Source organism: Artibeus jamaicensis, unplaced genomic scaffold (genome assembly GCF_021234435.1).
Source record: "Artibeus jamaicensis isolate MK-2021 breed Jamaican fruit bat unplaced genomic scaffold, CSHL_Jam_final contig_1132, whole genome shotgun sequence".
NCBI lineage: Eukaryota > Metazoa > Chordata > Mammalia > Chiroptera > Phyllostomidae > Artibeus > Artibeus jamaicensis.
The window spans coordinates 4998271-5019802 of record NW_026521221.1 but is presented as its reverse complement, the minus strand read 5'-3'; the positions used below and the strand labels follow the sequence as shown (position 1 = coordinate 5019802).

The following is a 21532-nucleotide window of genomic DNA, read 5'->3' as shown; positions in this document are numbered from 1 at the left end:
TGTAACCAAAGCTAAACAATTTTAGTAGAGACTCTGAAATACTTTTGAATCCCAAGAAAAATTTCAAATTCAAATTATGTGACAACCAAAATCAATAACTGGTATCTCAAACAGCTGCCTCATGAACTTCAGTCTTCTAGACAATATAAAAACTGTATCCTCTATGAAGGACACCATGGCATCTTATGATACATAAAATTATATTGTTATTAAACATGTATTTTACACATTAATAACATTTTATTAATTATTATTTTACCAATTATTAATAAAATTTTATATTTAACACTGTTCTGAGTTGAGTGGAATTTTAGACCTTTTTAAAAAGGAACAATGGCATGGTTCTCACATAACAGGGAGGAAAGGAAGCCAATATTCTTTAAATATGTCTATGTTATAAAAAGACTTTAAATATGTCCAACTCATAAAGGAAAAGACTGAGGAACTTCTCCAGATTGAAAGAGAATAAAGACACATGACAGTTAAATGTCACATGACTTTGTACTGAAGGAACAAAAATGTTATAAGAATATTATCAGGTGAGTTACAAAACGAATATGAAATGTACATTAAAGCACTGTATTTATGTTAAATTTCCTAATAAAATAATTATACTGTGACTGTGTAAGAAAATATTTTTGTTCTTAGGAAAAATACACTGAAGTATTAAGGAGTAAAAGGCAGGATGTATGTGACTTCATAGGGTTCAAAAATGTGTGTGCACGTGTGTAATGTGTGTGTAATGTGGGGGGAGAGAGAAAAGGATAAAACCAATGTGACATATGTTAAAAATCGGTGAATTTGGGCAAGGGGCGCATAGGAGCTCTCGTACTATTCTCGCTGAAAGCTGACTCTCTGACAAGACTAGGGAAACGGACAAAGGAAGGCACAAAGTACAAATAAATAGTATTAGACATGAAAATGGGGACAAAACTGCGGGCACACGAAACCCTTAGAAAATAATAAAATACAATGTAAGGATTTTATGACCCCTAATTCGAAAAACTAAGTGAATGACCAATTTCCTAGAAAAAAATGTAACTCACTGATTGAGAATAGAAAACCATTAGAGACCTGCAACCATTAAAGAGCCTGCATCAGTAGGAAGTGAGAATGAAAGGGGAGGAGGAATGAGACACAGTGGGATCCATCAGCACCTCTAGGAAACTGGCCAGCCTCCGAGGGCCCTAAGAAGAAGACCACTCCCTGTGGAGAACCGAGATTACCAACAGCAAAAAGAGGAGGGAACTGTCACAATAATTAGGACGCGGTTCTGACTCTTGGTGACCACACTAAAGAACAATATAAAATTCTTGGGCACACGTAATAATTCTTGCTTCTTTATTTGATTCTTTCCCAAATCCCCATAACCTGTAAGATCTCCGAATTGCCAGAAAAAAACAAAAAACATAACACACACAAAAAAAGCTTAAATAATTCTCTTCTCCCTCAACTGGGTCTGCATAATTTAGAGAAGAGCCCACACAATTCTGATAGAACCAATCTCAATGATTTAATGATTTAACAGCCATAGACCTCTATTTATGGATTTATACAGCAATATCTATGATACAAACATTATTTAGAAACTTAAGAATACCAAAAGACATAATGATGGTTGGGAATTTTCAGCTCTGAATAGGAGAACAAAAAAAAGTTATACAATTAAATAATTTAATGAAGTTTTAAAAGTCTGTGGATGTTGAAATGAAGGTCTCAAATCAATAACTGAAGTTTCCAGCTTAAGAAATTAGAAAAAGGAGGAAGAAAATAAAACCCAAAGCATGCAGAAAGAAATGAACAAAAACCAGAAATCAATAAAATTGAAAATGAAGAAAATAATGAAACAAAAAGCTAGTTTAAAAAACAGGAAAATTGATAAACCTCTAGCTATACTGACAAATTAGAAATGAAAACATAAATCACCAATTTTAGGAATGGAATGGGATATTGCTAAAGATCCTGCAGACTTTAAAAGAATAATTAAGATACTAAGGACTTATAAATTAGACAATTTTTAGAGAAAATGGACCAATTCTATGCAAATCAAACATTATCAAAACAAAAATGTTAACTTGAATAGTCCTATAACTGATGAAGAAAGAGTATTTTCACTTTAAAAGTTCTCAGTAAGAGAACTCTCTACACTAAGAGGTCTTCACTGGAGAATCTGACCAAATATTTAAAGAGGAACTACGGTAATACCAATTTTACATAGTCTCTTTCAGAAAACAGAAGAAGAGAGAACAGTTCTCACTTGACTTTATGAAACTAATTTAGCTGATACCAATACCTGACAAGAACCAAAAAAGAAAACTACAGACCAATCTCCCTCATGTAATTAAACATAAAATTCCTTAATGAAATAGTACTAATTCAAATCCAATAATGTATGAAAAGATTATATACACCATGACCAAATGGGATTTAACCAGGTACACAAAGCTGGGTCAACATTCAAAAATAAAATATCAATCAATCAATGTAATCTATCATGTCATCAAGCTAAAGATGTTCTATATGTTAACAGAAAAGGCACCTGACAAATTCACACACACATTCATAATAAAAATTACCAGCAATTTAGAAAGAGAAAGGAATTATCTCAGTTCTATAAAGGTTGCACTTTAAGAACCCTATGGCCAAAATCATACTTCAAGGTGAAAGACTGAATGTGTTTCCACTAACATCTGACCAAGGCAAGGATGTCCATTACTACCATTTCTGATCAACACAGAACTGCAATAAAAAAGAAAAAAATGAAAGGCATACAGATTGAAAAGGTAGAATCAAAACTGTTCACATCTGAAATGGCATGTCTGTGTTAAACAATCCCAGGGAATCTAACAGACCATATAGGTCAGCAAGAAAACAGGATAAACAAAAGTTAATTGCATTTCCATACACATACAATAAGCATGCACTAACCAAAATTATAAACACACTACCATTACAAATGCTCCAAGAAAAATGAAACACTGAACTATACACCTAACTAAATGTATATAGGATCTATATGTTGAAAATCACAAAATGCTGGTAAAAGAATTCAAAGGAGAAAAAAAGAATACAAAGAAGATTTAACTAAAGATATATTGCATTCATACACTGGAAGATTCAACACAGTAAAGATGTCAATTCTCTTCAAATTGACCTATAGGTTTAACACAATTCCTATCAAAAATCCCAGTAAGGATTTTTGTAGACATGGGTAGGTTTATTCTAAAATTTATGTGAAAAGCACAGACCCTAGAATAGCTAAAACAATCTTGAGAAATAAGAATAAGAGACATCACTCTACCCAATACTAGGGTTTACAATATAGCTACAACAATACAGTGTGTAATACTTGTAGAGGAACAAACAGAACAATGAAACAAAATGGAGAACATATACAAAATACTCAACTGATTTTTAACAGGAGTACAAAAGTAAGTTAATGGAGGAAGAACAACCCTATCAACAAATGGTGCTGGAAACACTTGACACTCACAGGCAAAAGAAATTAACCTTGACATAATTATCATACCTTACATAAAAATGAACAACTATACAACTTTTAGGAAAAATACATAGGCTAAATCTTCAGGACCTAGGGCTAGACCAAGAGTTCTTAGACTTGACAATAAAATCAAAGAGTTCTTAGACTTGAACCATGAAAAGCAAAACTGATAAACTGAACTTCATTAAAATTAAAAACTTTGTTCTGCACAACCTGTGAAAGGAATAAAGAGATTGGAAGAAAATACTTGTAAACCACATATCCCAATGAAGAACTAGTATCTCGAATGTATAAAGAACTCTCAAAATTCAACAGGAAAAATAAAGGCAATCCAATGATAAAAATGGCAAAGGACATAAACAGCCATCTCACCAAAGAAGGTACATATAAACATATGATTAGCCATTAGGAAAATGCAAATTAAAATCACAATGAACTATCATTACGCACCTATCAAAAAGACTAAAATCAAAAATAGTGACTACACAAAACACTGGCAGGAATGCCTAGAAACTGGATCGCTGATACACTCGCTGCCTGTGGAAATGTAATATGCTGCAGCCACTCTGGAGAAAAGTTTGTCAGTTTCTTACATAACTAAACATGGCAACTACCACACAGTCCAACAATTGCATTATGGTCATTTATCCCAAAGAAATAAACTTATGTTTACAGAAGAACTTGTATTGAATGTTCATAGCAGCTAAATCTGCAATAGTCCCAAACTGTAAGCAGCCTGCTTTTTCCTTTAGTGAGTCAATGGGGTTAAACTTTGGTACATAGTTATCATAGAATACCAGTCAACAATAAAAAGGAACACATACCCAACCCTCAGGGAACTATACTGAATGAGGAAAAAAAAACAATCTTCAAGTTACATATATCTGATTCCAATTATATAATACTTTCAAAATGACAAAATTATAGAAAAAGAGAACCGGTGAGTTATTGCCAGGACAAGAGGGAAGTAGGTGTCTTTATTGAAGAGTAAGTAACAGGGAAAAGGATTCTTATGATTACTGAACTGCTCTGTATTCTTTCTATGGAGTGGATACATGTGATAAAACTATATAGACCTATATATGTACCCAAATGAGTACAAAACTGGGAAAGTCTTGAGTAAAATGTACTGTGTAGATGTGACTATTTATTCTGGTTGTAATATACTAGTTTGCAAAATGTTATCACTAGGAAAACTGGGTAAAAGGAAAACAGAATCTTTTTAAACATTATTCCTTACTAGAACAGTTAACAATCTCTAACTATCTCAATAAAAAATAAGTTTCAAAAGTCTATGGAATATCTGCAAAACCAAATTTCAGAAAAATCAGCATCAAATTCTGATGTGGGATAAATGATGTCTCAGAACAAGAGCTAACATCCTACGTCTCTACGGCACCAGAAGTCCCATCACATTCACACATACACAAAAAAGCCAACATTGTCACTGGCTAGCTACTGCACGTACAGAAGACGAGTTGTACAAATAAGCTTGAAAAGACCAAAAATGAGCCCAAAATCATACGCTACAGTCATAAAAATTTTTATATATGTTTATATCCAAAAAAGAGGTAAAGTCTAATGAGGGGAAAATTAGTATCAGCAGATATTCTACATAAAACTAATTTTAAGAGTATAACATTCATATAAGAATTGACAGACAAAAAAGTAGAATTAAATAGGAAGTGGTAGAGATTGAACTGCACCCTTCTGAAATTTAGAGAGACAGCTCTCACCAGAAATCAAATCAATCAGCATCCAGATCTTGGACTTCCCAGGCTCCAGAACTGTGAGAAAATAAATTTCTGCTGTTTTAGCCAGCCACTCTCTGGTTGTTTTTTTTTAAGGCAGCCCAAGCAAACTAATATAATACATGAAGGTATTCAAGCAGCTGTTGATTAATTAAAAGAATAACAGCAATCAACCAATCAATTAAAACCAGGATACAGTTATATGATAAGTTAGATTCTAATAGGGCAAAAATAGTGATGGAATATTTAGAGAGCTAAAAAGTGAGACTAAAAAGTTTGAATTTTAATTTAGTTATTAGTGAAGTCATAACTATTATAACAATTTAATGACAGTTGAAATGTAATGGAAGAAATGTGAAATACATCATGATTAAGTACAAAGGAGAAAGGTGAAGCCAAAATAATACTGATGAGCCTGACAGACCAGAGCAACCAGTATAAATTAGTAACTAAAGAATGAAATGACATTAATTTAAAGCAAGCCAATTGAAGAATAACGAGGAAGTCTAGTATATTCTGTAGAGTGCTGAAGGAAATTAAGTGTTAAACTAAAGTTTTCTGGGAAAAAAATAAAAGCAAGTAGGAAGGTAATAAGGGAATATGACAAATCTTAATTTTCAAGGAAAACAGCTATCACATGACTCCAGAGAAAGATAATGGATATCCTAACAGGTGGGTTTTCCCTCTCTCTTCCAGGAATACTGGAAATATTAAAGAGTTAACTGTTGAAACACAAGTGCCAAAAGAAAGTCACAAAATTTATGGTTATAAAAAAAGTCATTAGCCCTGGCTGGTGTAGCTCAGTGGATTGAGCGCAGGCCTGCAAACCAAAGGATTGAGGTTCGATTCCCAGTCAGGGCACATGCCTGGGTTGTAGGCCAGTTCCCAGCAGGGAACGCACGAGAGACAACCATACATTGATATTTTCTCCTTTCCTTCCCCTCTAAGGATAAATAAATAAAAATCTTTAAAAAACACAGTATTAAAAAAAAGTCCTTAGTAGAATTTATCTATTATCTTTTCAATGGACTGACCCTAAAATGAGTAGGCAATTTTGGACTAGATGAATGTTGTTGTTATTATTATTATTAACATTTCCTCCATTTCCAATCCTTCGCAGCAAAATTGACTTGCCAAAGTGCTTTCTCTAACTCGGTTTTCCATCTATGACTTACCCGTGACAACAAAAAGGAAATTGTTCCTGCCACTGCTGTTCCCTCAGGACTAGCAATCTGTCTACATTCGCCACTCTACATATACTTTTAATATACTGTCTATAGTTATTTAGTTACTGTAAAAGACCGGAGGGCATTTCCGAAATTCAGTGCTTGCTTTTGGTAAATAGGAACTAAGTAAGGCAACATCATGGAAGTGCCTGACTTTGGGAATAGGCAGACAGATTTAAGACAAAGGAAGGAAAGGTCTGATTCTTACAGTTCCTCCCCACAAAAAACTCCCTATAATTCTGTCCCCTGATTTGTTTTTCCTCTTATCACTTACAATTGACTAGCAGGTTATTACCCTTATTTATTATAATATTTCTTTGTCCCTCACCGTAATGTCTATTATCTTAAAAGCTAGAATTCCTGTCATTGTTCATTTAGTTATTCCCAGTCCTTAGAACAATGTTGAACACACAGTAGCTTCTCACTGTGTAACAGTTGCAGGAAAGACTTGCCTTTAAAAAGGGAGCATTCTCACCCTGGCCAGTGTGGTTCAGTTGGCTGGAGTGCCATCCTGTAAACCAGGTCATGGGTTCATTTCCAGTTGGGGCAGACACCTAGGTTGCGGGTTCAGTCCCTTGTCAGGTGCATGAGAGGCAACTGATTGATGTTTCTCTCCCTCTCTCCCTCCTTTGTCCTCTCTCTAAAATCAATAAGCATGTCCTTGGGTGAGGATTAAAAATAGTAATAATAAATAAAAAGGGAATATTCTCTTTTAATGATGTAGAATTCAATGAAATTTTAGTGTCAAATAACATTAAAAAAGCCACAAAAAGACCTCAGCAACATACTGTCTACTGAAACATGAAGAAATAGTTTAAACAACTGACCAAAAAAATTACATTGGATTTAGAAAGAAGAAAATAAAAAATACTCAAGCCAGAGGAATCTACTGAAATTGGGATAAAATCAGAGGCACAAAGTAATAGAGTAAGTATGAAACTGTAGAGTAAGAGAAGGGGAATAAAGAAGAAATGACAGGAAATTATAAAGTTTCTCAAATGAAGCAGTTCTGAGTAACAACCAGATTCAGGATGCTGAAATGAAGACCAAAAGGTCATGACTGTGCAAAGCAAATTAGCCACGAATAACGACGAGGTTCAGATGTGGAAGAGTTGGTTATGGACAGGAATAGTTACGGTCAGTAGATGAAAATGGAAGTTGGAGGGTGGTGATCTGAATGGTACAGTGTCAATAACAGGATTTGTAGATATGGCTGATACACTAACACTCTGTTAAGGCAAATAAATGAAGCACATTTAAAATACTGATACCATCTATCTCTACTTCCACTCCTGTGATATTTTCCTCCCTGTGATATTATGGTAAATAGGAGAACCAGTATCTTTCAAGAGAGAGTTGCTGAATCTTAAAGGAAAAACTAGTTAATGCAGTTGGTTTTTAGTGGAAGACTGAGGTTTCACAATGCAATAATTCACAGAGGCACAGTGGGAAAAGCTAAGCAGGAAACTGTTGTTCTGTACTTTTATAAAATCTAATCTAAGGCAGAAAGATGTTCCTCTGGTCTTTTAAAGCTTGAGGGGGTGAGTCTCATTGTTAATAAAACTGCTCCTATATTGTAACTATTTTCTTCCTAGAAACAATCACTCTAATTTTGTTTCAAGTTTTAATAACTGGAAAGAAACTCCCCTGTTAAAATGTGTCAATTCAAAGAGTAAAACTATTAGCTTATGGACATTTTTTATTTTTATAAGCCACTTTTTATCTATAACCTAATTATACTTAGTAAACCAAAAAAACATTATCTTTATCTCTTTGGCTACCTGCTAAATTTGAAATGTTTCTTGTCTTCCCTTTCTTCACTTTTTACCTTTATTATTTTAGCTTTACCCATTATTATCTTTGTCATTATAAGTTTATAATGACAGCTATCTCATAACTTTGCTGAATTGCACTGTGCTTTTTTCTTGTTTCCATATATATCTTAAGTAATCCAAATGTTTTGAGTCCTATTGTATCTATGTAGCCTATTCCATTTTTTGTCATCTTAGCACATAACATGCTTTTAATACATAATTTTAATTAAATTTGTAAATGTATAATATTTTATTGCCTACTACATAAATATAGGTATATCTAATTTATATCCCCATGGTAATTTTAAACTGTAGTACTAAATATTTTAGCAAACCTTTAATGCTGTTATGGACAGTTTATTCAGCTACTTCTAAAGATTCTAGGAAGAGTGTTTTAAATTTACACATCACATACAATTCAACTAAAAAGGTACAAAGATATAATCTATACATGACAATTAAATTTTAACTAGCATTTAAGAAATATGTGATCCAGGATAACACTAACACACTAAAAAATTAAGTGAAGAAATCAAGGCTATAAAGATTTAGAAGGAAATGGAGGATACAACTCAGATCAAGAAAAGTGGTTCTGAGACTCTATTCTTGTTAAAGACCATTCCCATGGCCAAGTGCCTGGGAGAAAGGCAGTACTTTGATTACCTTTAGAATACAACACCAAAGCCTGGTGTTCATTTTGAATTCCTTCTCAATCATCAATAAAGTGTGAAAAGCCAACTATGTAGAGCAGTGCTTTCCAACATTTTCCTCAGGCACACTTAAAAAAACATTTATAAGGCAACTATGAAACAGGAGCTGCTACTGGTTAAGAGGCAACAAGCCCAGAGACTCCAGCCACTATTTTTCATGGCACACAGCTTAGGGAAGCTCTAGTTTAGAGTATCAAAAGGGTAACCTATAAAACAAACTCTACCTTTGTAAACATCATAAAAACAAGGAAATTATAGGTAAACATCACAGGAAATACTTTCTAATTACTCTGAATGAACAAGCCAATAAATGAATGAGTACCGCTCAGTTACACACAATGCTGCCTTCCTGAAAAAAGAAATCCCCATTCAGCCTGCTCTTTATTTGTGCTGCTTTTCTTATTAAAAAAGAAGTAAATATAACCCTTTGGGAAGTATAAAAGACTTATTTTTAGTACAAGTAATTGCAGATCAAAGGCTGGAAAACTCTTCTGCCAAAGGGGCTTTTTTTCACCCTTGAGAAAAGCCAGCTTTCTTCGTCACCACTGTTACCAGTATTCTAAGTTATAAACACTCTTTAAGCCCTGGACAGGTCGCTCAGTTGGCTAGGGCATTGTCCCCATATGCCAAGATTGTGGGTTTGATCCCTAGTTAGGACACATCCAGAATCAACCAATGAATGCATAAATAAAAGGAGTAATAAAAATTGATGTCTCACTCTTTCTCGGACGAATAAGTAAAATATTATCAATTTTTTTATTAGCTACACATGTGCTAATTATCGATGACTATATTAATCAATTCTTTCCTAAAGAACACAAGTTTTTCTTGCGGTTTGAAGGATAGATACCGTACTTCATTTCTAAAATTACTCTAAGATGTAACTGACAGGCAAAATGAGTAAAGAAGAGTTTTTAGCAAATATCTTTTATATTATTAAAATATAGTTTACTCACCAAGAAGAATATTATTATTTTATTTATTTTTATAGAACAGAGAGAGAAATGAAGGGAGAGAAACATCAATGTGTGGTTGCCTCTCACATGCCCCCAACTGGGGACCTGGCCTGCAAATGAGGCATGTGTCCTGACTGGGAATCCAACCTGTGACCCTTTGATTCACAGACTGGTGCTCAATCCACCCAGACACACCAGCCAGGGCTCACCAAGAAGAATTTTAAAGAAAACTACCAACTTGGGAAGAACTTCATAAATTTATAGACTCAACAGTCACAGAGTATTTCTTTCTTAGATAAATTAAAAAGCCTGGAACTTAGACAACTGCATTTAAATAAAACCAATCAATACAAATATCTATAGAAATGGACATTAATAATTCCAAAAGGCAGTAATAATGAAAAAGAATATACACTTCAATTCTATATTATTTCAAAAGTATCTTGGTCAGGAAAGGGGGGCAATTAATCTGCTTATTTCAGTGCAGTGTCACTGTGTCACTTGTCCCATCTGTCCTGACACCCCACAAGACTGATGTTTTCAATTTATAAACATGCATTATTGACTCTGTCTTTGATCATACAAGTTCCCATAACTTAAAATGCTTTACTATACAGCTAATCTCTACAGGAAACATGGTAACCCTCCAACTGAATAATTTTTCTTCTATGTCTACACTGTGATATATTTATTATTCTGTTACACAAATAACAAGCTTCCTCAAGGAGAAATGGTTAGGTAAAACAATAGGTGGTCTGATGCCTAGGTCAGTGCTTCTACCAGAAGACTGTACTTTCTGTTAGTCTGTTATGATTCTGCACCTAAGGGCTCTTTGTAAGTTCTGTCATAGAGAACACGTTTGTGTCCTTTCTGAATCCCAAGTTTATTCTCACAAGCTTTATGTCAAAGCCACAATGAGACTAATCCATCAGTCTGACTGTCTTTGACCAGCCTCATTCCTAGTTATGCAGATTATGTCCCTTATTAAATTACCCTAAAGTAAACTGTCCATTAATATAGCCAATGGTTCGATCTTTACTATTTTACTGTTTCTAAAATCCACAAATTTTCCTCCAAAACATTTCCCAATTGCCATTAGCTCAGATGAGAAGCATCATACTCCAGAACAAGTCACCAGAATCTTTCTTAGAAGCCTACAAAGCCTTATTTTAAATTAGCATTAGCATATGCCAGCCACCATCTTTATCAAAAACCAGAATCACCTTTAAATATTTAAACTTTTAGAGATGACATGTTAAATTTATTAGGTATACTTCTAAATTCAACTGGGGTTTCCTACAATCCTAAAACTATATTCTGGTTCATTAAGATACACTGTCAGGAGTTAATTATAAACTCACAAAAAAACTGGAGTTAAGAAGGCTTTCAAGATGATTTAGGATAACTCTCCCTTTCACTGAGGCAGAAATTGGGGAACAGGAAAAATTAGTTTAACAAGGCATGTTAAAGTACTGAAATAATTTATTAGTGCAAATTATCCAGAAGCCAAGAACCAAAATTAAAAGTAAATTTATTAAAAATGTTCATATATGAGCCCTGGCTGATGTGGTTCACTGGACTGAGTGCTGGCCTGTGAACCACAGCATTGCTGGTTCGATTCCCAGTCAGGGCACATACCTGGGTTGTAGGTCAGGTTCCCAGCAGGGACATGCAAGAGGCAACCACACATTGATGTTTCTCTCCCTCTCTTTCTCCCACCCTTTCCCTATGTCTACAAATAAGTAAATAAAATCTTTTTAAAAAGTTCATATATAAAAGAATTATTTGGAACTTAAAATACATAGAAATACCATCAGATACTAAATGAGCTCACAAACCAATCCACAAGTATATATTTAAAGGAATTATAGTTATTCTCAAGGGTCTTAGAAATTTTTGGCACTTCATTCTCATTATGCTTCTAAGTGTATGCTTTCCTTTTGCTTGATGGAGGAATTACACCAACATTACTCAGCTTTTCAGATATGATTAGAGTTGTTCTATGGCTTACAAATGAAATAAAGGAGAAAGAGCTTTCTATACTAATTAAAAAGTATGTAATATTATCAGAAGTTAAGACTCATATTTTAAAATACATACATGAAAGAAAACACTTATCTGCATGGAAGATAATAGTGTTGAAAAACTAAGCTGGCTACCTGGTAGTCTTATGAGGCTAGAATTATTAAATTAACAGGAAACGAAAGAGAAAGTACCTGAGAATACAAAATACAAAAGTCTAGGCTGGGGGTCAGCAAAATTTTTCTGTTTAAGGGACCAGATATTTATGGTCTCTTAACGGAACTTTATATATAAACATTGAAATTTGGATTTCATATAATTTTCATGTGCCACACAATTATTACTCTTTTTTGAGTACTTTCAATTATTTAAAAATGCTAAAAACCATTCTTAACTCACGGACCATATTAAAATGGGACGCAGGACTGGATTTGGCCTGTGAACTATGCCTTGCCAGCTTCCAATCCAGGGACATAGTAGGGGAAAGGGCGGCAGGGTGTAGCTGGTTAGTAACTGGGGGGACTATCCATGAATGTTCTTCCATCAAACCTACCCAGAGAAGCAGCTCCTTCCTAACATGTTTATATTAATGGTACTTCCAATTGCAAAAAAGCAAAAAAAAACAAACACAAACAAACAAAACAACAACAAACAGGCATAGTTCACTGTGTTTAATATTAAAAGAGCTCCAGAAACACAATCATTGATCCTGGGCAAAAATAATTCTCATGAACTGTGGTAGACTAATCAAAATTTTAAGTAGGTAATTCATTCTACAAAATCTTAAAATTACAGCAATAGCTGCAGTATTAATTACCATTTTGTCCCTGAGTCGCTCTCCACGGATAAAAAAGTCAGCGCAGCCATTCTCTTCCTGGTGAGGGACTTTGAAGACCGTGACGCAGCTCAGTCCACTCCCTCCAAGCGGTAACCAGCCACCACTTGAGTCATCCCGGGTCATCACCACAGCTCGCACTCGTGCATAACTATTACTAAAACAGATGCAAAGATCACAAATTAGCTTCCCCATAAAAAACAAGCAAACAAACAAACAAAACAGCCAAGCTGTCAGTCTTATTTGAAAAACCAAAGACCACATTAGTTAAAATGTAGTAACTAAAATATTCACTACTTTCATAATAGTCCACAGATAGTAACCTACTTGAAAGAGGTCAAAAACCGCAAACTAACTTAAAAAGTCAACCTTTATTTTGAAGACTAACCTCATATAAAAGGCTACAGAACTCTCATTTCAATTCATTATTTGAATAGTTCAAGCACATTTGGCTGCTTTGGAACAACTAAAGAAAAACCCCAGGGACACACACTGTCAGATTACACAGGCTATCATCAAACCTGTCTCTCTCTCTATATATATATAGTTAGTTACCTGCTGCAATACAACCAGGACAAATTATTGTATTTCGGTACATTTCATAGTGACACCTCTAAGTTTCTAACATTTCTGGAATATATTATTAGTAAAATGCTGAACTCAGACAATACACTTTTTATTTCTTCTAACAACTGGGAATCTAAATCACACAAATCATATGGAGACAAACGTTCTGTTTCAGTAACTTAGCAAGCAAATTGTTCTATAGAAACCTTTCGTGCCTTCTTTTTGGCAGACTTTATTCTTAAGAGATTACATGCTAGTTCCATTCAGAATCATTTGCCAGTAAAAACCACAACTATGTTTTACATAAAATCTAAAAAGTATGTTTAATCTACTAATGTTCTAGATAACTGACATTTAAACATTTTAGTTCTAAAACTTTTATATAATTATTGATAAAATCCTTTCTAAAAATAGTACACCTTGCTGACTTCTTTGAAAAATATACTGAATATAACTTAAACTTGTCTTGATTGTTATTAATTAAGGTTCTATGTAACAGTTCTATGCTACTTGGTGTCTCTGTATGTTCTAAGTCTTAAGTTGCCAGTTGTCATTTCTCTTGTCTGAAATCTCCCCATTTCTTTTTACTTTACATATTTTATTGAAATATTCTTTATACATAACATATCAATCTTAAATATATAATTCAACAAATTCTGATAAATGTACATGTCTGCATAACCAACATGATAATCATGATATAAGATTTTCGTGACTCCAGAAATGTCCTTTAAATCTCCTTCCCATCAAACAGATAACCATTGTTCTGAATTCTAAAGTACAAGATCTGTCCAGAAGTTATCCAGCCATGTAATATGAAAAATAGAGACATTTACTGAAGAAAATACAAGCTATGAGAAGCACTGTATGTAGGACAATGACGCCTCCATCCCCTTCAAAATAGGCACCTTGGGACCTCACACAATTCTTCCAATCGCCATCAGCTGCCCTGTTGTATTTTCCTGAATTTCATCAACGGTCTGAAATCTCTTTCCCTTTAAGAATGATTTTAGTTTTGGGAAACTTCAGGCAGAAGTCACAGGGCACCAAATCTGGGGTGGAGGAAAGCTAAATTGCCTGCATGATTTGACTTCTCACCAAAAAACTCTGTATGAAATGTGACACACAAGCAGGAGCACTGTCGTGATGATGCTGCCAATCATCAATTGCCCACAGTTGCAGCTTCTGAATGATCCAAGTGGTTTCCACAGAGGAATGTCCAAGCTTAATGCAAAGTTTAATGCAGATTCGTTGCTCTACTTGCTCAGTCATTTTGAATGTGATGGCCACACAGTACACATGCTCACTCAACAGCATCTATGTCCCCCACTGACTAGTACAGTGAAGTCAGTCATGTTCATGCATACACATCCCAATCCACTCTCCTTAACTGCCAGGTTACAATGATGTCATACAAACCACTCTTCTATACATTAGTTTCTTTTCAGTAAGGGGACATCATATAAATGTAATCAAATAAAATCACTACTTGTACCCTTTATATCTGATTTTTTTCACTGATTACATTGTTGAAATAGCAGTTCATTCTTTTTTACTGCTAGGTAGTCCTCTCACTGAATAAATGCATCATATTTTATTTACTAGTTCTTATACTGATGGGCACTTGGCTTGATCCTAGTTATTAACTATTATGAATAAAGCTGTTAAAAACCATTCTAGTACAAGTCTTTTTGTAGAGAGAAGTTTGCTTTCAACTCCCTTAATTACACCTAGGAATGGAACTGACGGGTCATATAGGGTAGTATTTAAACTGTTTTCCAAAGTGGTTATACCCTTATATATTCCCATCAGTAAGGCATGGTAATTTCAGATGCTCCACATTTTTACCAATGTTGGATGTTTTCAGATTTTTAAATTTTATTCACTCTAGTGAATATACAGCAGTAACCTATGTTGTTTTAATATTCATCTTCCAGATGACTCATGACATTGAACATCTTTTTATATGCTTACTGGCCATTTGTATGGCTTCCTTTTAAGTCTTTTGATTTTGTTTTTATTACACTGTCTTCTGTCACTAATTTTTCTTAGTTCTCTATATAATCTGGAACAAGTCTCCTGTCAGAGAGCTGCGCGCTTTTAAAGCTATACTGTGTTGTGGTTGAGTCAAACTTTCATAAGTTAGATCCTGGCTCAACAACTTACCAGCTGTGTGTCCTCAAAAAGTTACCAAAGCCACCTTGAATAAATATAAACAATGCCTGACATATAATAAACACTACAGAAGTATTAATTATTATTACCACACAAAGAATTTTAAACTAATATAGCTGCCATTCTGGTAATTCAAAGCCAGGCAGGGAAAAATCAAATTTACATGGTCAACCATAATTCTCTATTTTTGGTGTCAAAATAATTCTTTATATAGAAGCTCCAAAAGTCTTCAGCTTTACAGGTGACCACTCTATCTAAGGGTTTTCATTATGCAGCTTTTCAGAGGCTCTAATTCTTGTTTGGGCCCAATTCTTACCAGTCTTCAACTCAGAGAACTGGGCAGTGGAGGTGTGGTGCATAAAGACTGTACTGACATAAATATCAAACTGGAATCCTCCTGGGATGGGTTGGTACAAGTGCCTCTGCTGAAAACATGACATGTACCCCAAGAACACAGGGAAATTTATTCTAGTGAGAACCGACTTGTAGGAGTAGAATTCATACTAGATGAAGATCATTTGGTTTATCAAGAATTTAAGCCTAAGGATATACTAAAAGCATCGTACGTAACTTAGACATGTTAGATTTAAATGTATGTAAACTAAACTTACACATCTGAAGCTCAACACACTTTAAGTTCAGTGAAGCTCCGAAGTCAAAAGGTAGTAGAAGGTTAAAACCTACATTAAAGTTCCCAATAATCATTTAAGTGTCTATTTTATTACAGAATCTTGACTTCCTTCTTGTCTAATTATGTAATAAACTGGGAAATTTAAGAATTTTATACTAGATCCTTTAAGACTTGGATGACCCAATGAGTAAAATACCCAATTTAGAAGCTCCAGGGAATATATCTTGACTTCAGAGTGTGAGAGTTGTTATCCTTTTTAGGGCATAGACTTTTACTGTATCATCTCTGAATCTTACTAACTCTTATTTACAATCTGTACAATGATTCTCAGGCGTATTTTAAAAATATAAAAATGTACATAAGATTATTTAAAAACATGAGAAAACCCTAGTAGTTATTTAGAATGGTGAAATTACTATTTTCCCTTCATTTCTGAGTTTCTCCAAAAATAATTATTTTAATTCATATTTATAAACTATAAGTAATTTAAATTTAAAACCCCACCTTTTAACATTCTTTGGCTTTATGCAAGATATTATAAACATTTAGAATGTTATTTTTAACAGTATATAAATGTTTTAAACAAAAGTATCCCCTAACATAATTCCTCTTAATACCCTCAATTCCTTCCCCTTCCTTCCTCAAATAGAGGAATATGTAAATGCCACCTAAAAGAGATACAATGTCCTTTCCAGAAAGAGCAAATAAAACACGATTTCCTTACTGGAAGAGTAAAGTTGTCTGATACATTGTTCACCTTAATGCAACAAAAGAGGTTTGAAAGCTAGCCAGTATTTAATTTAACCTTTTTTGAATCTCATATTTTCAACCATACCAAATATATAAAACTTTGTCTCACCTACTCAAGCTGATCTTTCAAACTTTAAAATACTCCAAAATCCTATGTAAATTACTATTCCTCTGACTGTAGCCATCATTAGTTTATAATTTAACAACTCAGCTTTCGACTTCAAGAACTAAACCTAGAATACTTACCATAAAATTCGAGTTGTTCAATATTGTGTTATATATTTTTGACAAAACCTTCACTTTTGACATGGCTAATTTTTTACTTGTTTTTAATCCCATAACCTTCTCTCCTTCAAATGTCCTTCTCTGTTCCCAAATAAAAGCAGTAATTCTTTGTCTAAAACATGCACCAGCCCCCAGAGACTGATGGCAGCTCTTTAAACTCTGTCACGCTTTTCCTTGTAGCACAATAAAATCTGCACTTGTCATTCCCTCCTTAAATAACAGTTACTTAAAAGAAACCAAATCACATTCTATTTAAAGTAATAATAAACTTTCTTCCCTGATCATGTAAACAACAAAAGCCCATTCTGATAAATGTGGAAAATAAATAAAAATATAAATAAGGCCCTGGCTGGTGTAGCTCAGTGGATTGAGCGCGGGCCTGCGAACCAGAGTATCGCGGTTCGATTCCCAGTCAGAGCACATGCCTGGGTTGCAGGCCAGTTCCCAGCAGGGGACGCACGAGAGGCAACCATACATTGTTGTTTCTCTCCCTCCCTCCTTCCCTTCCCCTCTTAAAGATAAATAAATAAAATCTTTAATATATATAAATATTGACCATCATGAAATTAAAATCCAAAACCTTTTTGGATTTTTGCCTTCTGGGTATCATATTTGCAATCTATCAGTCTCTCACACAACTGCCATTTATGACAACATATTCTTACAGCCAAAAACTCAGGAATTTCATTCTTGAGCTTCTTTAAACTACTCAGTTGAAAGACATCTGTTCCCAGTGATTTATCTAAAAAGTCAAATCTGACAATAATTAGTTCTTTAATATTATTTTAAAAAATACTTCCAACTGAAGTTCTACTCTTCATTTTAACAATGAACTACATAACAACCACTTTTTCAGCCTAGCTTTATTTCTAACAAAGAGGCTCTTATTGTAAAATGTTGCTTGACTTCCTTTATTTAATTCAAAATTTACATTGTATCTCAACTTTTAATCTGTGATCTTATTTCAACAATTATATCCAATATATTCTTTAACCCACAGTAAAGGACTTAGAAAACTAATGAAGAAGTCCAGGTGAGAGGTAATGCTGGATTGGACTAAGGTGATAATAATGGACACAGAGGAATAGACTGGTTTAGGTCTACTTTGGCAGAAGAGCCAAAAGGTTTGATGATGAAGTTAAAACTACACAGTAAGAGTTCTAAATCATCTAAAATTCTTAATAGTACCCATGAGCTTTATTTTCTAAATTTTCCAAGTGGTATTTAAATGAAGTTAAGGTAAAAAGAGGACCGAACACAAAGATAAATGGCCTCCTTTTTTTTAGTTTTTTTCTCCCTTGTAGAAACCTCTTGCTATGTGATTACCAAGCCTATCACATTATCTACCCATCAGCCTTCCTGCTATTCTCATTCTTTTTGTACTATCCCTAATTTTCAGCTGGGCTGTCTGTCTTTGTTCTATTGATTTGCATAATTTTTTAAATTTTTATTGATTTATTTTAGAGAGAGGAGAAGGGAGGAAGAAAGAGATGAAGAGAAACATCAGCGTGTGTTTGCCTCTCAGGCGTCCCCTACTTGGGACCTGGCCTGCAACTCAGGCACATGCCCTGACTGGGAATCAAATCAGTGATCCTTTGGTTCGCAGGCTGGCACTCAATCCACTGAGCCATACCAGCCTGGGCTGATTTGCAGAAATTCTTTATATTATAGATAATAATTATTGCCAGTTGTGAGAATTATAAATACCTTGTTCCAATCTGTGACTTCTTTTATTTTTTTAATAGTCTTTTTAAAAATTTTTTTATTGATTATGCTGTTACAGTTGTTCTATTCCCCCCCTTCATTCCCCTCCCCCCCGTCCCCACCATTCCCCCCTTTAGTTTATGACCATGTGTCTCAAGTTCTTTAGATTCTATATTTCCCCTACTATTCTTGCCCCCCCCCATCTATTTTCTATCTACTGTCTATGCTACTTATTTTCTGTACCTTCTCGTCCTCCCACTCCCCTGTTTTAAAAAAAGATTTTATTTATTTTTACAAATCAGGGAGGAAGGGAGAAAGACAGTGAGAGAAACATCAATGTGTATTGCCTCTTGCACACGCCAATGAGGGTCCTGGCCAGCAACCCAGGCATGTGCCCTGACTGGGAACTGAATGAGCGACCCTTTGGTTTGCAGGCCAGCACTCAACCCACTGAGCCACCCCAGCCAGGGCAATATTGTCTTTTAAAGAACAACGTTTTTATTTTACCATGGTGAAATGATTTGTGCTGCTGACTTTTTATAAGATATCATACATACCTATTATTTAAACATTTTACACCATATTAAGAAATAAAACTTTTTCTTTTGAAGCCACTTTAGCAAATAGAATACTCTTTTTTTCTGTGAAAGTCAGAAAGCCCCTAAATCACCTATGTCAGGCACAGCTAGCACTCATTATTTACTGAATTATAACACACACGTCCTTTTCCACTGCCCAGAAGTTAAATCCACTTTAGTCCTTGTTTCTCAGCAACATGTGATTCTGTGTTCTCCTGGGCATGGAAGCCAGGTCTTCGAAACTGTGTACAGTACTGCTGAATTAAGAGACCTACCTCCACAATTTTTTTTTCATATCTAGGGCCCATTCTGGTCTAGCATGAAATTGCACCAGAAAAGTTCCCCATTCCATTTGTAAGCTTAACCCAACTTCTAAGCCCTTCTACCCTTTCATGCTTTAAAACTTCCAAGTTTTTTTAAGCATCATTGATATATTTAACATTACTTCAAATAGCACTCCACTATATCTTCACAAAGAAACTGGCAAAGTATTATAATGATATTGCCAATATATATCAATCATGTCCTTACTTAAATAAGTTTCCTACCAAAAGAGGGTATTAAATAAAGATTTACGAAGCTTGAAAGCACAGAAAAATTTCAAACATGGACAGACTGTAGGCAGAGAGATTACTAAGGAAGTTGTTATAACAAATTTTACCTATCTTAATAAATAGAGATGTTTAGATAGATACATTGTCACAATACTAAACCTATCTGTAAAGGAAGCTTCCCATGTAAAAATTGGGAACTAAAGAAAATGAGAAGAGATATAAGCAGACTCTCTGGCAGAAAAGTAAAAGAAAAAAATTACAAGTTAAACTTAACATCTTGAAATCAAACTGCTGTCAGCATGGAGTCCAGAGGTGGAGTTGGATGAGACAGCAGAGAGAAAAAAAGGAGAAAGGAACAGAAACAAGAGAAAAGTGTTTTAGAAATGTTGTTTAAAAACCGTTATTACATTATAAATGACCAGTTGGCAATTAGAAATGTACACAAATTTAGAAACGTGAGACAAAGCTAGATCTGTTTAAGCCATTTTGTTTGTTTGTTTATTTGTTATCAGAAATGGTTCTCAAATTGAGGTACTAGGGTAATGACTGATGATGCTGAAATTGTGATTAAAGCTACGGACTATTTCCCTGAAAAAATACATATATAGCTAAAAACTCATATTTGAATACAACTTTGGGGATTCAGTCTATTCCAAGAGTTTTACAAACCTAAGATTAAGAATATTTGGTCTAAAGGTCAATGTTGACCTGTGATTATTTTTAGGTTCTATAATTTACAGATCTATCAGGATGATAATTTCCTATCAAATGAGTGACCTAAATGCCAGTTAAGTTACATCCTCCTCTCTCAAGTAAACCATAAAATTATTATACTTCCAAGAGAACAAAATATGTTAAGTAGCATTCAAAAATGAAAGCAAAACCAATATAATGCCAATTAAAGTGGAAAAGAGATGCAGACGAGGAGGTCAGGATCAGAGATTCAAAAATGCTACACACACTACTTGGCTCTGAACACAGATAAGGGTCATAAGAGAAAGAATGCAGTCCTTTTAGAAGCTGGAAAAGGCAAGAATACCGATTCTTCCCCGGACCCCCCCATCCTGAAGGAAGGCAGCCTTACGGATACTTTGACTTTAGCCCAGTGAAATTATCTGGACTTCTGATGTCCAGACTACAACAGTACCAAAACAAAACAGCCTCAAAAGAAAACGGTACTTAGAATCCCTTAAAACTTGTTCAGTACAAAAAGAATTTATAACATTTTTCCACAGAGGAATATTCACAGTAACAAAACATCTTGTTCTCTACAATATATTTTAAGTAAACATTATCATCCAAATATCAAATATTATTACAGAGAATTGGGTGTTAAAGAAAAAGGAAGCATTTAATAGAAGCAGTTTACAATTTGTAGTTTTCCCCAGACACACAGACTTGTTCAAATATAGCTGGTATCCCAGCCTTCTCCACATACTTCCCACATACATTCCCACATAATCTGAGAATGT

At 34.4% G+C, this 21532-nt stretch overlaps 1 protein-coding gene across 4 annotated transcripts in view; it reads right to left on the bottom strand.

Annotated features, from left to right (window-relative positions):
• The window catches only part of SPRED1 (sprouty related EVH1 domain containing 1), a 119209-nt gene that overhangs the window by 53219 nt on the left and 44458 nt on the right, over positions 1 to 21532 (bottom strand). For 3 of the 4 annotated variants that reach the window (XM_037143760.2, XM_037143767.2, XM_037143756.2), the window contains exon 2: positions 12799 to 12973. In XM_037143760.2, the coding sequence (XP_036999655.1) occupies positions 12799 to 12973 (175 nt within the window). Of the gene's footprint in view, positions 1 to 12798; positions 13012 to 21532 lie in introns of those variants that run through there. The other variant, XM_053665491.1, reaches the window with a different exon arrangement.